General features: G+C 40.3%; 2 protein-coding genes across 2 annotated transcripts in view; one reads left to right on the top strand and one right to left on the bottom strand.

Moving 5' to 3' along the window:
- The window catches only part of tmem8b (transmembrane protein 8B), a 1,109,927-nt gene that overhangs the window by 211,480 nt on the left and 885,719 nt on the right, over positions 1-12,728 (top strand). The gene's annotated exons all lie outside the window — the stretch shown is intronic.
- On the bottom strand, positions 2,942-10,438 carry agpat9l (1-acylglycerol-3-phosphate O-acyltransferase 9, like). The gene is made up of 14 exons (XM_037680923.1): positions 10,385-10,438; positions 9,847-10,046; positions 9,694-9,757; positions 8,728-8,876; positions 8,501-8,646; positions 6,428-6,502; positions 6,260-6,349; positions 6,076-6,169; positions 5,875-5,990; positions 5,530-5,585; positions 5,339-5,424; positions 5,104-5,232; positions 3,767-3,846; positions 2,942-3,361 (listed from the first exon to the last, which is right to left on the bottom strand). The coding sequence occupies exons 2-14, from the start codon at positions 9,988-9,990 to the stop codon at positions 3,253-3,255; spliced, it is 1,338 nt and encodes a 445-aa protein (XP_037536851.1). The 5' UTR covers positions 9,991-10,046; positions 10,385-10,438; the 3' UTR covers positions 2,942-3,252.

Raw genomic sequence — 12,728 nt, 5'->3', positions numbered from 1 at the left:
CTATGCCACTGCTATCATAAACCTGATGAAATAAAATTAAATGAACATCTAATCCAGCATATATACAGTAAATCTTTAACAGAGAATTATTTAGAGAAAAAGAAACGAAGTAAAAAAAAAAAAAGGCCAAAAGTTACAAATAAAAACACATTATTTTTTACTGTGGCGTTATTCTAGGATATAAAGATGCAAAGATTAAAAAAAAGAAAGTTTTATTACCTTCATAGCTTGACCTTAATTTACACACAGCCTATTAACTTAATAGAGGTTCATCTGGAGAGTCATGATAAAACTCTTAAGGCTGAGTGGGCAAATGATGCTGGGTTCTCAGGTGCTCCTCAAAAACAAAGCTGGGTTTCTTAGAAAATGAAGTAAAATAAAGTAAAGAAAAGGCCAAGTCCCCGAGGCCTCACCACTGCCGTTTTCCTTTGAGAGCCCTGTTACCATGGAAACGACAACAAACATCTCCATAAACTCCACTCCTCATTCGGCAGACAGCTCCAAGCTTGTGTGCGAAAGTCTGCAAGACAAGCTTGTATTTCTGCAACATTAGCATCAAAAGGTTGGCATTCATTTGACTGTGAGCTTTTCTTCTTTGTTGTCAACTTTAAACAAATGTTTAAATTAATTTCTGACATGTGGTTCTGCTGGTAGAGATGCCAATCGCCTCTGGAGCATCAGGCCGGGTGGATGTAGGAGTCGATACAAGCATTAGATGGACACCTTATGGACTGAGGGCTCAACCCGTCATCCGTCAGTACGACTCCTACCTGATGCTTCGGTGAGTTTTACTGCGTCAAGACACAGAAACACATCCTCACAGTTTAAATACCGAATCACAACGTTCAACAGAAAACAGAACCAGAGCTACCGTGGATGTTTTCACCAGAAGCTAGTGGCTGTATTTGTACAACCGCTATCATTAAATTTGAATTGATACAAAAACTTGCTCATACAGTAGTTAAAAGGTCATTTTAAATGGTGCTCGACTCGTTCAGCAGCAGCTGGTTCATTATCTGAACTGTGCAGAGAGAAAGAGTTACACGTGAGCCAGCAACTCATAAATATTTCTGTGGAGCATTAGTTATTCACTAAAACAAGAAATAAGGCGTGATCTTCCAAATGATATGCAAGAATTAACTCTGTTGGACTTTTCTACGACATAAAACCTTAATCTTTTGAAAACATTTACAGGTGCCAGGAACTGGAACAAAACAATAAAGCCAACATTGTGTCGGTGCGTAACGTCATCCCTTAGTCTGTTAAACTACAGGTGTTCACCAACTGATCTGTGGACTTTTATCTCCATCTTTGGTTTGACACAGAGCACGCAGGTGAGCACGGAGCTGAGTCATCACAAACTGGACGATGGTGAGGACACAAACCAGTTTAAAAAGAATTAGACGCACGGAGGACGATCCAGAAACACGTTTCTTTGGATTTTGCTTTTAGGGGCTGAAAAGGAAAAACCACAGAAGCAGGAAGGCGGTCAGAGTTCCACATCAGGACCAGGATTAGCAGGGAAGAGGACTAAAACATCTAAGCTGTGTGCTATACTATAAAATAACATCTGGACTTTTCAATAACAATGGAGGTGCCAAACTCAGGTGGCTGTTTTGTCCGTGTAACCCAGCACTTGGTCAAACTTGGATCAGGGAGGATTAAAACCAGCAGGGTTGAGTTGCTCTCTAAATTGTCCCTAGGTGTGAGTGAGAGTATAAATGGTTGTTTCATTTGTCTTTGTGCACCCCCGTGATGGACTTGCGGCCTGTCCAGGGCATACCCTGCCTCTCGCACGGCGGTTAGCTGGAAGGGTTGGGTTACTAGTTTGACCCAGAATACTGGGTTACTTTTTCCACCCGTAAAGTGTGTTAAAATTATAAATTTGTTGAATTAGAGCTACTAAAGGCTGAGCTAAAAAGAACCACCTACTGTATCAGGTTATTAAATAATTACAAGTTGGGTTGGTGCTGGCTCTCTGGGACTAACCACTATTAGCATGAGCAAGTTAACACCAACTATAGGAACCCAAACTCAGCATCTAATACATCCATCCATCCATCCATCCATTTTCTTAACCCGTTTCTTCCATTTTGGGTCACGGGGGTCGCTGGTGCCCATGTCCAGCAATCACTGTGCGAGGGGCGGGGGACACCCTGGACAGGTTGCAAGTCCATCACAGGGCCACATAGAGACAAACGAAACAAACAACCATTCACTCTCTCACTCACACCTAGGGACAATTTAGAGTTACCAATCAGCCTAACATGCATGTTTTTGGTCTGTGGGAGGAAACAGGAGCACCCGGAGAAAACCCACGCATGCACGGAGAGAACATGCAAACTCCACCCAGAAGGCCCCTGGACCGGGGTTTGAACCAGGGACCTGTTCGCTGAGAGGCAGCAGCTCTACCAGTTGTGCCACCATGCTGCCCGCATCTAATACAAACTAAAGTTATTAACAAAGCCCACCAGGTTAAAAAAAAGTCATACATATTTTTTAAATCAACTTATTTTGTTACACCTTGAAGCAGAGGTCCAGTCAGTCTCATCTCATTCAATCTACTTGTGGCTTTAAATGGCAGACTGTGAAGAATGACCTGGGTCAAACCGTTTGACCCAATATTTGACCAAACCAACACAACCTATGACCCAACAATTTTAACCCAGCAAATGGGTTATGAAAACAACCCAGTATTTTAGTTTGAAACTGAAAACTCAGACACAAATAGGGGGTTATCAGCAGCAGCTATTTTGCAGTTTTTATCCTCATCCTAAACATGTTGTCATTTTTTATGCTTAAATCACTTAAATGTCAGTGTGATATAACAACAAATACTTGTCTAGTCTTACATAACTACACAGCTGGTTTGCAATTTGTAGACTAAAATTTATTTTTGTCAACAACAAAAAAAGAAAGACACTTTCCAGTTTCTTGAACCAGTTGCTTGGCTTTAACCACAAATTTCATTCAATGAAATTTTTCAGCACAACAATCAATATCTTCAGCAGAAGTGAGGAAAAACCTGAGTTTTCCTTTGTCCCTGCTCCAGTAGTGTTCAGTATTGCACTTTGTTTCCTTCTTTGCTCCCGGTGAGACACAAGAGTTACATAAGTTTGGGTCCATTTGGTCGTCCTGCATTCCCCGTCAGGTCCAGATGATGTGAAAACACTGGAGTGTAGTGGGCTTTTTGCCACTTCATGTTCTTTAGAAACACAACAGAGGGTTTGTCCGTTTAACTACAAACTGATCTCAGTCACTGCTGCCGCTGCTGTCGTCTCCCACCACCATGCTGCTGTACTTCTTCTGCTGCTGCTCCTTAAAGGTTTCCTTCACCTTTGCTCTCTTCAGGCCTCCGTCCCTGCAGGGGCAGATGGAGGAACAGTTAAGTGCTGGTAGTTTAACCACATACGACAAGGATGTGAGACTGGTGTCACTTTATATGTTATGGAATACAAAACGTGCAATTACACTTAAAATAAGCATCGTGACGACCCTTAAACTCATTTAAAGAGAGAAAAAAGTAAAGTGTATAGATTATTACTGGCACAACACAAAACTGAAGCTCTAATTTAAGCGTTTACAAAGTTTATTCCACAGAAGTGATGTAATTGTGTAATGAAAATCAGACCGAGTCTCAGTCTGAGGTTTATTCTTAGATTGTGTTCAGCTGATACAAAATGGGGCTGTTTCTACGAACAAACATTCCCATTCACATCACAGACAAAATAATGAGCTTCAACAGTAGAAAATAATGGAAGCTTACCACTGTAGGTCCACCAGGCCTCCCCGATGAGCTATGGTTGATTTTACTCTGTTGGCAAACTGCACAGCATCCTCCCCCTCCTGAGAATATAAAATAACAAAATAAAACTCAGTTGATTAAAATGGATTTATTACACCGGATGTGTGAAATGTATTATCTTAATGCAATCACATCCTGTGGACTCACTTTTATACATAAATACAAATACAGTAGTCTCTCGCTACTTCACGGTTCATTTATCACGGACTCGCTCTATCGCGGTTTGTTTAAGTACTGTACATGTACATTATATTTTCTAAACAACACAAAAAAAAAGTGCTGCCATTTAAAATTTTTGTTTCATTAAGCCTTCACTGATTTGCCAGTCTAAAGAACTACGTTACCCAAAAGCCCTCAGTTCACTTCCCAGAAGTCAACACTGCTTCCAACTGCTGTTTGTTGCAAACGGAGGGGAAGTTTTGCAATGCAGTCAGAAGTAACGAGTATAAGCTCACAGAACTGGCAGGAGGAACGTATCCAATAATTCTGAAGCTGAACTCCTCCTTCAAGTTGCATCTTCACTGCTGAGTAGCTGCAGTTGATCTGGACTCAGTGTGACTCGGATCCTGGGAGCTGCAGGGAACAGACGACTGCAGACTTCAGCCTGGTTCTGGTCGTGCAGCACTGGTCCGGACCGGGCCAGAGGTGGTGAATTAAATCTTAGGCAGCCTTGCTCCTGGAGCAGCAGTGGTGGGCTTCAGTCATGCAGCACCGGGACTTTTCTTTCCATCTATCGAGCCGAGCTGCTCCTGTTCTGCAGAGCCCTTGTAAGTGAAATTTTGTAGCTCCTGTACATATACGTACTGTATGTTGTTAAAATTAGTAGGTTTAAGAGTTTAGAGGACTGATTTGTGGGCTTCATTGCTGCAGGACAGGTCTGCAGAAACGAACCAAGTCGAAATAGAACAGAGTTGGACCGGAACCAGAGCCATTTCTGTTCTGCAAAGTTAGTAAGTAAAATTTTCTAACATAAGTTGTTAAAATGATGTAGGTTTAAGAGTTTAGAACATTCAAATAGTATGGGAAGGGTTTCTAAAGCTCTAATATAAAGTTTACTGTACTTGAACTTGAACTACTGTATCCCTACTTGGCGGTTTTTCACTTATCACGGAGCTTCAGGGTACAGATCACCCGCGATAAACGAGGGACTACTGTACAAAGTATAATAGGTTTGTGGAAAACTGTTGGTAAATAAGGGTGAAAGCAAGAATTGAGAGGGAATAGTTTAATTAGAAGTGGTGCTTTCTGAAATAAAGTTATAACTTTGTAGGTATAAATATGTAGGCTGTAAAGCAAACCTGTTGGTGCATGGCCGGCAGGTACCAGACGTTGCAGACGAGGGCCCAGCTGGTCATCATCCTCAGCAGGTAACTCACCATGCTGTACTTGGAGCTGTTCCAGAAAGCATCTCCAAACTTTGGATCATACTAGCAAAGGGTGGAAAATACACAGACAGTGAGGTTGCAGAAATATGAAACTCAGAAGACTCAAAAAATAAATAAATAAATCAACACAGAAGCAGAAGTGTAATACCTTGATGGCTACAGGATATATTGTTCCTCCAATTTCAAAACTTCCCTTTTTAAACATCATGACGGACGTGTTGTTGACGCAGGTTCCTGCAGAAACAAGACATCAGATTGCTCTCAGACATGATCTTAAACAACCTTTAAAGAGTCTTTACATCAAACCTGTTGAGAATTAAGTAACACGGTCACGCTTACCTTCAGGAAATATTAATATGGGAAGCTTCGTCTTGTCACTCACATGATCCTTCAGCCTGGAAACAGAACAAAAGGGGATGGAAAACTCTTTCACACACTGATATTGAAATAATGTAACTTTGTTTTAGCATATTTGAGATGATACAGGAACCATCTGGAATAATGTAATGCTATAAGATACTGGACCTCCAAACTGAAAGCTTGAATTATTTTTTAAATGTAAGTAACATTTGGATAAAATTTTAAAAAATTCCCAATTTATTTTTACAGGCATTAAAATGTGTCTCAGAACCAAAGCAGTTACTATAAGACTAAATAACAGGTAATGTTTAGAAGAAAACTAACCTTTTGGTCACAAGATGGCGATCTTTCATCTCTGATCTCTCAAACCAGACGTGAGGACAAGACCTCACCATGGCTCTCTGAAGCAACCCCATCAGACCTCCATGGACCTGACCCACCTGACCAACATACATCGAGGAGACGAATGTTAAAACAAAACAAATCTTCGAAACACGCTGCGCTGACGCTCGTTTCTCTGCCTACCATGGCGTAGCCCCCATCGTTGCACAGTATCACGACGTCGATTGGACTGGTGTGATTGGCGACGCAGATTCCTCCTTTTTTAGGTTTATTTTCTCTGAATGCAACAAGAAACGTCAAGTCAGAGCGACAAGATACTGCAAGTCTAATTTAGAGGTTTTCAGAGCAACATTTAAGGAGAGCAGACCTGTTGTGATATTGAATAGCAGCTGAGAGTCCTCGAGCACAGATTCTGTAGCATATGATATGGACCCACTCACTGAGCCAGAACTTTATCCTAAACACAAACATTTAGATGGACACATGAAGTCACATTTAACAGGAAGTTAATTAACCTGTGATGAGATTTAGTCACCTCCAGTTTGGGAGAAATCCAACTGCGGATGTTCCGATTACCAACCAGCTCAGGCCGATGCAGGCCAGAGTTATCCTGGAGACAGAGAAAACCTTCTTATTCCAAGCAGCTGGTTAGAGAATGCAAAGGATGGGAGACGAGTTCAAAATGTAGCAAGAATCACCACGGAAAAAGTTATTAGACGCAGTCATGGTTAAAAGTTATCAAAAGGTTTAAAGGTTTTTACACATCAGGATAAAATAAAAAAGTAAAAGGTTGTACATGTGAAAATTAAGTTCTCCCTTTAGGGTTTTAGCTCATAAAAATGTATGTCTGGACGTTTTTTTTGTTTTTTTGTTTTTGCTGAGGCGTTTCGTCCTTCATCTAAAGTGGCTGACGACTGATGAAGTCCTTTGGATGAAGGACGAAACGTCTCAGCACCAAAAAAACAAAAAAAAAAACTGTCCAGATGACCCGACTGAACATTGTTGGATTTTTTTCCTGGATTATAATAATAATAATAATAATAAGTTATGTATTGTCATCGTTTGTTCCCATACAATGGTGAAATTGGATCTCTGCATTTAAACCATCCACCACCAGGTGGTGCAGTGGGCAGCTATTGAAGGCACCAGGGGAGCATTTGGGGATGAGGTTTGATGCTCAGGGACACCACGAGATGCGGGGATCGAACCTGGGACTTTCAGGTCCCGAGTCGGCTGCCCTGCCTCTACACCATATTGAGCATGGACTTTTGTGTCTAAGGTATAATTTGCATAGGGAAACAACAAAGTTTCGTTTTTGGCGTCTCACAAGCGGTAGAATTATGCCCACTTGTTTTTTCCCCATCTTCATCACTTCATACTCGCACAGTGCTGAGTAATGTTGAAAACAATTACATTTCCACCCACCCCACCATAGTATAACTTGCAGAATCACACAAGCCACTTTAACTAGCTTCATACTAAACACATCATCCACTGCACCTACTGTACTGGTTTCTTGTTGTTTGTTTTATATTTATTCTCATTACAAATTGTTGTTATTCATTCTGACCTACAATCTGCCAATTTCTACAATTGTACATCATGTTCAGTAAAGCGTGTGTGCATTTTGTGTATAGTTTTCATGCAAATTGCTGCTATTGTATCCGAGAGCTGCCAAATGAATTCTTCGTTATTTTTATTCTTATTATTTGGGATTTTATTCTGCCATTGTAATACCTTGTCTCTTTTCTTTCTCTGCCATTATTTTGAAAATGTTACTGTTGCATTCGTTTTGTTGCACGATCCAAATTCCTCCTATTAGACAGATGGCCTCGCGTTTAACCCCAAAATATTTTGATTCATGGATGAGTTCATGATGAACTCAGTGACTGTAAAACCAGTCCAAATCGTGATGGGCAGTCAGCGTTGTGCTAACGCACATGTGACTGCTCCAGATCAGCAGATACACTTGTTAAGGATGAATTAATCAAGTGTGTTTGAACCTGGCAGCTGCTTATTCTATTAACTGAAGTTAACGAAAAGCCCCAGAGACCCTCAGCAGGAAGGGGAGTGAAATCAATCTGGGATGTAAAAGTCTTCAACTACAGAACAGAAGTCCAGTTGGTTTTAAACTTTTGGGAGTTGCCATGTTCTGAATAACTGAGAAGCTTACTTCGTCAAAAAGCTGTATGGGTGCACTTGTTTTCCTATATGTGGTTTCTGCATTTTGATTTTAATTTCTGCTAAATATATAAAAAGAATTATCGCATCATGCTCATCTGAGCTTGTGTTTGAATACATTTATGATCTGGTTGCCAGATGTTATTTTAATTATTTTGTTTTAACAAAATGTTTTATCAAGAAAAAAAAAAGACAAATTGTATTAAAGGTATTTACATATTGGTGAAAAATACACTTATCCTCTTTTTAAATATAGCTGGCTCAGACACAATATTATTAACGAACTGCGAACATCTAAGCTCCACCCACTGAGATTCGACCCAACGTTTGACTGGATTTCTGCCTGTGGAGTAGCGCTGCCTTTCTGTCACCATCAGAAGCAGAACTTAACGTTGCAGGAAGTAGACTCCAATCAGTATTTGTTTACCTAAGTGGGGCAAGGATGCAATATCTCACAAAGATACCAAGGCCATAGACCAGTGTCAGCTTGAGACTTATGTACTGGAAATCGTGGTTGTTGCGAGTCAGTAAGTTCCAGGACACCAGCTCCTCAGAGGTGAACCGTTGGGTCACCTAAGATCAAAACAGACATAATTAAAGGAAATATATTATCAAACCTGCATGACGTTTCTGATTTATTAGGTAAAAACGTACCTCATCCTCTACAATGCTCTCAATTCCTCGCCGAGTGAAATAGAAACAGTCGCTGAGTGTAAAGTCACCGCCAACTGGTGGTTTGGGTCTGCTGCGTCTAAGTTCCTCCAACTCCTTCTCCATGGAGCCATTTGCCCTCAGGATGAGACCTGATGGATGAACACCCAGCCACAAACTGAGAAAGCTAAATTCAGTCATCTGATAGAAGCCAAGATTTTAGAAGCCATGTGGAAGTCGACCTAATCTTGTCTCCTTTAAGATCCTGATGGGATTAGACAGCCACATGGTTGGCATTGGTACAAAAACAAAAGTTTATTCATGAACTTTCCACCAAACAGATCCGAGAACAGTTCAGATTCTGACAACATAGCTAACAAAGTTCACAACCAAAAGTCCCAAACTTTATACTCCATATACAAAGTCCAAACTTCTTGAAAAGAGTCCGTCTTATCTCCTGTAGTTTTAAACCACATTAAAAAAAAAAAAAAAAAAAAGCACCACGGACACACTTTGGACTTTGGAAGAGTCGCATTCTGCTGACAAACCTGACATCTTTATGTGCTGCTGCAGAGAACACAACCCTGCGCAGCTCAGCGACAGATAAGAAGTTGAGTAACTCCTGAGACACTTTTGGCACAGTTGCCAGAACAACTTCACCTTGCTGCATGTTGTAAATGATCTTAAGGGAGTGTATGTATCTACAAACTTCAATTTTTTTTTTATACTGGATGAACTAAATAATTCAAACCAGCTGTGTGAAAGAGATGTTACATGAGGAGGAATGTGCTTGTCTGCAGAAAAAATGTTTGCCACATTACAGGTAAAGAAGCTTCTTTATAAGTGGAGTTCTGTTGCGACATGCCTGTCTGGACTTGCAATTCAAAAAATTAAGAAACCCAGTGTTGCAGCAAACATCAAACCCGCCCACAGTTACAGATAAAAGTTCATCTCTCCATTTTTACTCACCATTAGATGGAGAATTAGCTTCTTTTTCTTCTGCATTCGCCTTCTGTATCTTCAGAGTGGCCCACTGTGGTGAACAGACAGCAGACATTCGTGGTTACACCTTAGTGTGTGACAATTATGAAGATAAAACGTGCCTTTAAAGCGTGAGCGTACCTTTAAAGTCTTCATCAGGATGGTCATGTAGGTCTCTGAGATGCCCAGCGAGAATCCAAACATGGCTGGGATCATGATGAGGCTGATAATCAGGTACAGCCAGATCTTCATGGCCCAAAGGACGCCTGCCCAGAAGACCTCCATGTCCACCTTTTCTGCTCTCAGGTTCAGCAGCCCTGTAGCACAGCTGAAGTGCGGTTCTGCTGAAAGGAATGAGAACAACAATGTTTTTATGTGACTTTTTCCAACCACTAAAATAACAAACAGCAGCCAAACATAAAAACCACCCTGGATTATGATTATTATTTAAATGCAACAGGAGAGGGCTGGGAAAACACAGTTAATTTAATTAAGTTCAAAGTCTCAAAAGGCCACTTCACACTGACACAAACATGTCAAATGTAACATGTCACATGTCTTCCAGTCTTTGTGAACCAGTCAATGAAAATTATCTTTAAAGATTAATCTACACCAGTAAAAAAAAAAAGGCCAATTCTCTAAAATGACCAGCAGTTTTTGGTCCTACATTACAACTTACCGTGTCAAACTTCAGTCCATGTTCTGTGTTTCTGTGTTTCAGCCTCAGAGAACTGAGCTCGCGCAGCGACACGCCCACTTGATCAAAGGTCAGAGCTCGGCGCCGAACAGCGCCCTCATGCGGTCAGATGTGCAGGTGCAGGAACACGTGGGAGTCAGGGTTTTAAGTTACCCATGGACAAATTTCAGTTTAATAAGTCAGAGTTGGGCAACTTTTACATAAAAAAAAAACATTCTGCCAATTTACTTACCCTAAAAAATGAATCCATTGCCACAAAACGCGTATAAAACTTTAAATTAAAATTACTACTTTTTTCTTCTTTCGGCTGCTCCCCTCTGGTCGCCACAGGGAACTAACTGCACAAAAACTTGGCAATTGTTTTTACACCGGATGCCCTTCCTGAAGCAACCACAGTCCACCGAGCTACCACAACCCTCTGTGTGGAGCAGAGAGCTGCCATCTATGGTGCCCGGGGGAGCAGAAGGTGGGGGTTAAGGGCCTTGCTCAAGGGCCCAGAGTGGAGCAGACACCGGTGGAGGCAGGGGGTGTAGATGCTTCACCTTACTCACCCACATTTTGATGTTGTCGGGTGACTGAACCGCCGATCTTCAAGCTTTCCTTCTCTAACCTCTGCGCCACCACTCCCCAAAATAAAAAATACTACATATAAAAGACTATGTCGGGCCACACGAAGTAAAAAATGTGAGTGAAGCGATGACATTTTTTACATGTTTGGACAAAAAAACGACCAGACTCTTTGTGTATAAAGCCTTTGATAAGATGTCGACCCTGAACCGTAAAAGACGAGTGAGTGTTTCCTTTATTTCAGGTCTCTCTTCTTGTAAATGAGTCCCTGAGGCTCAGTGGGATTAACCTGTCTAAATAAAGGTTGAATGAATTAATGAATTTATAAGAGAAGTAGTAACAATAATAATAACAATATGGGAATGCTAATTATAAAAATATTGAATTATAAGATTGTCATATAAAAATGATTAGTGAACATAATAAATGGGTTTGATGGTTGAGTGTTTGATTGACTTCAAGAATTAATTCTAATAAAGTCAAAGTACTCAGATCTCCTCCCACTAACCAACAACATGCTTGTTAGGTTAACTCTGAGTGGTTTGTCTCATTTGTCTCTATACGAGTCCCTGTAATGGACTTGAGACTTGTCCAAGGTGTCCCCCTTCTCTTGCACAGTGACTGATGGAGATAGACGCAAAGAAAAGTCACAAAGCAAATGGATGAAAATGGATGGGTGTATGATTGGATCAAAGCTAAAAGAAGTCACTAGAACCAAACGGCTGCATGTGGCCCAGGAGCCACAGTTTGCACACCACGGGTAAATGCATGGCAAAAAATAAAAGAACAAATTTAACAAAACCAACAAGAATCTGTCCATAAAACCAAAGACGGAAATAATGGGATAAAATTGCAATGCCTTCATGCACACAAAGATGAAATCCTATAAAGACGTGGTATTCTTGGATGGTTTAAGATGATTGTAAAAGTGTTTGGCAGAACACTAAAACACTTAAAACAGTAAGGCTGTATTTACTGAGAACTGGATGCTAAACTGCATTTAAAGTGGGTGAATGCATTCAAACTGTCCAAACACAAACCTGTTTATTTGTTCACATGTTAATTTATTATGTTTAAGTCCCGACCCGAGACACTAAGACAAAAATAAACACCAGTTTACTGTTTATCTTGGCTGGAACAAGAAAGTTTCCACCTGACTGTGATTCATTGTGCAGACGTTGTCAACGTGTTCTCAACCAAAAGAAGCAAAAGTAAGAACGTTAGGAAGGGTTTTAGTCAGACCTACGAAATACATGTATTTTATGTGCAAATACATAAATGAGCCACTTGTTGTCTGTTTATATTATTTATTACTTTTTTCACACAATATGCAGGATAGTGACACACAAAAAATAACAAGTATACATTTATTTGCACGTTCAGTGGGTTTAAAAATGTCTGAAACATTTTCTCTTTATTATTTTTGGAAAAAAATTGTAAAATATAAACTTTTTATAAGCGTATGTGCATCTTGTTTATTAATATTTGTACTATTCTATTTTAAAATTAAATAAGAATGTTCCATTGATTTTTACCACATGAGAGTGACTCAGTAATCTCGTTCTTATTCTACAACAAAACAGCCATCAATCATCCATCCATCCATCATCATCCATCCATCATCCATCCATTCATTCATCCATCATCTATCTTCCATTATCCATTATCCATCAATCATCCATCCATCCATCATCATCCATCCATCCATCATCCATCCATTCATCCATCCATCAACTATCTTCCATTATCCATTATCCAT

The sequence above is a fragment of the Nematolebias whitei genome, chromosome 8, assembly GCF_014905685.2.
Source record: "Nematolebias whitei isolate Nwh7 chromosome 8, NemWhi1, whole genome shotgun sequence".
NCBI classification, from domain to species: Eukaryota; Metazoa; Chordata; class Actinopteri; order Cyprinodontiformes; family Rivulidae; genus Nematolebias; species Nematolebias whitei.
The sequence above is the reverse complement of the archived record's forward strand: the minus strand, read 5'-3'. Positions and strand labels throughout refer to the sequence as shown.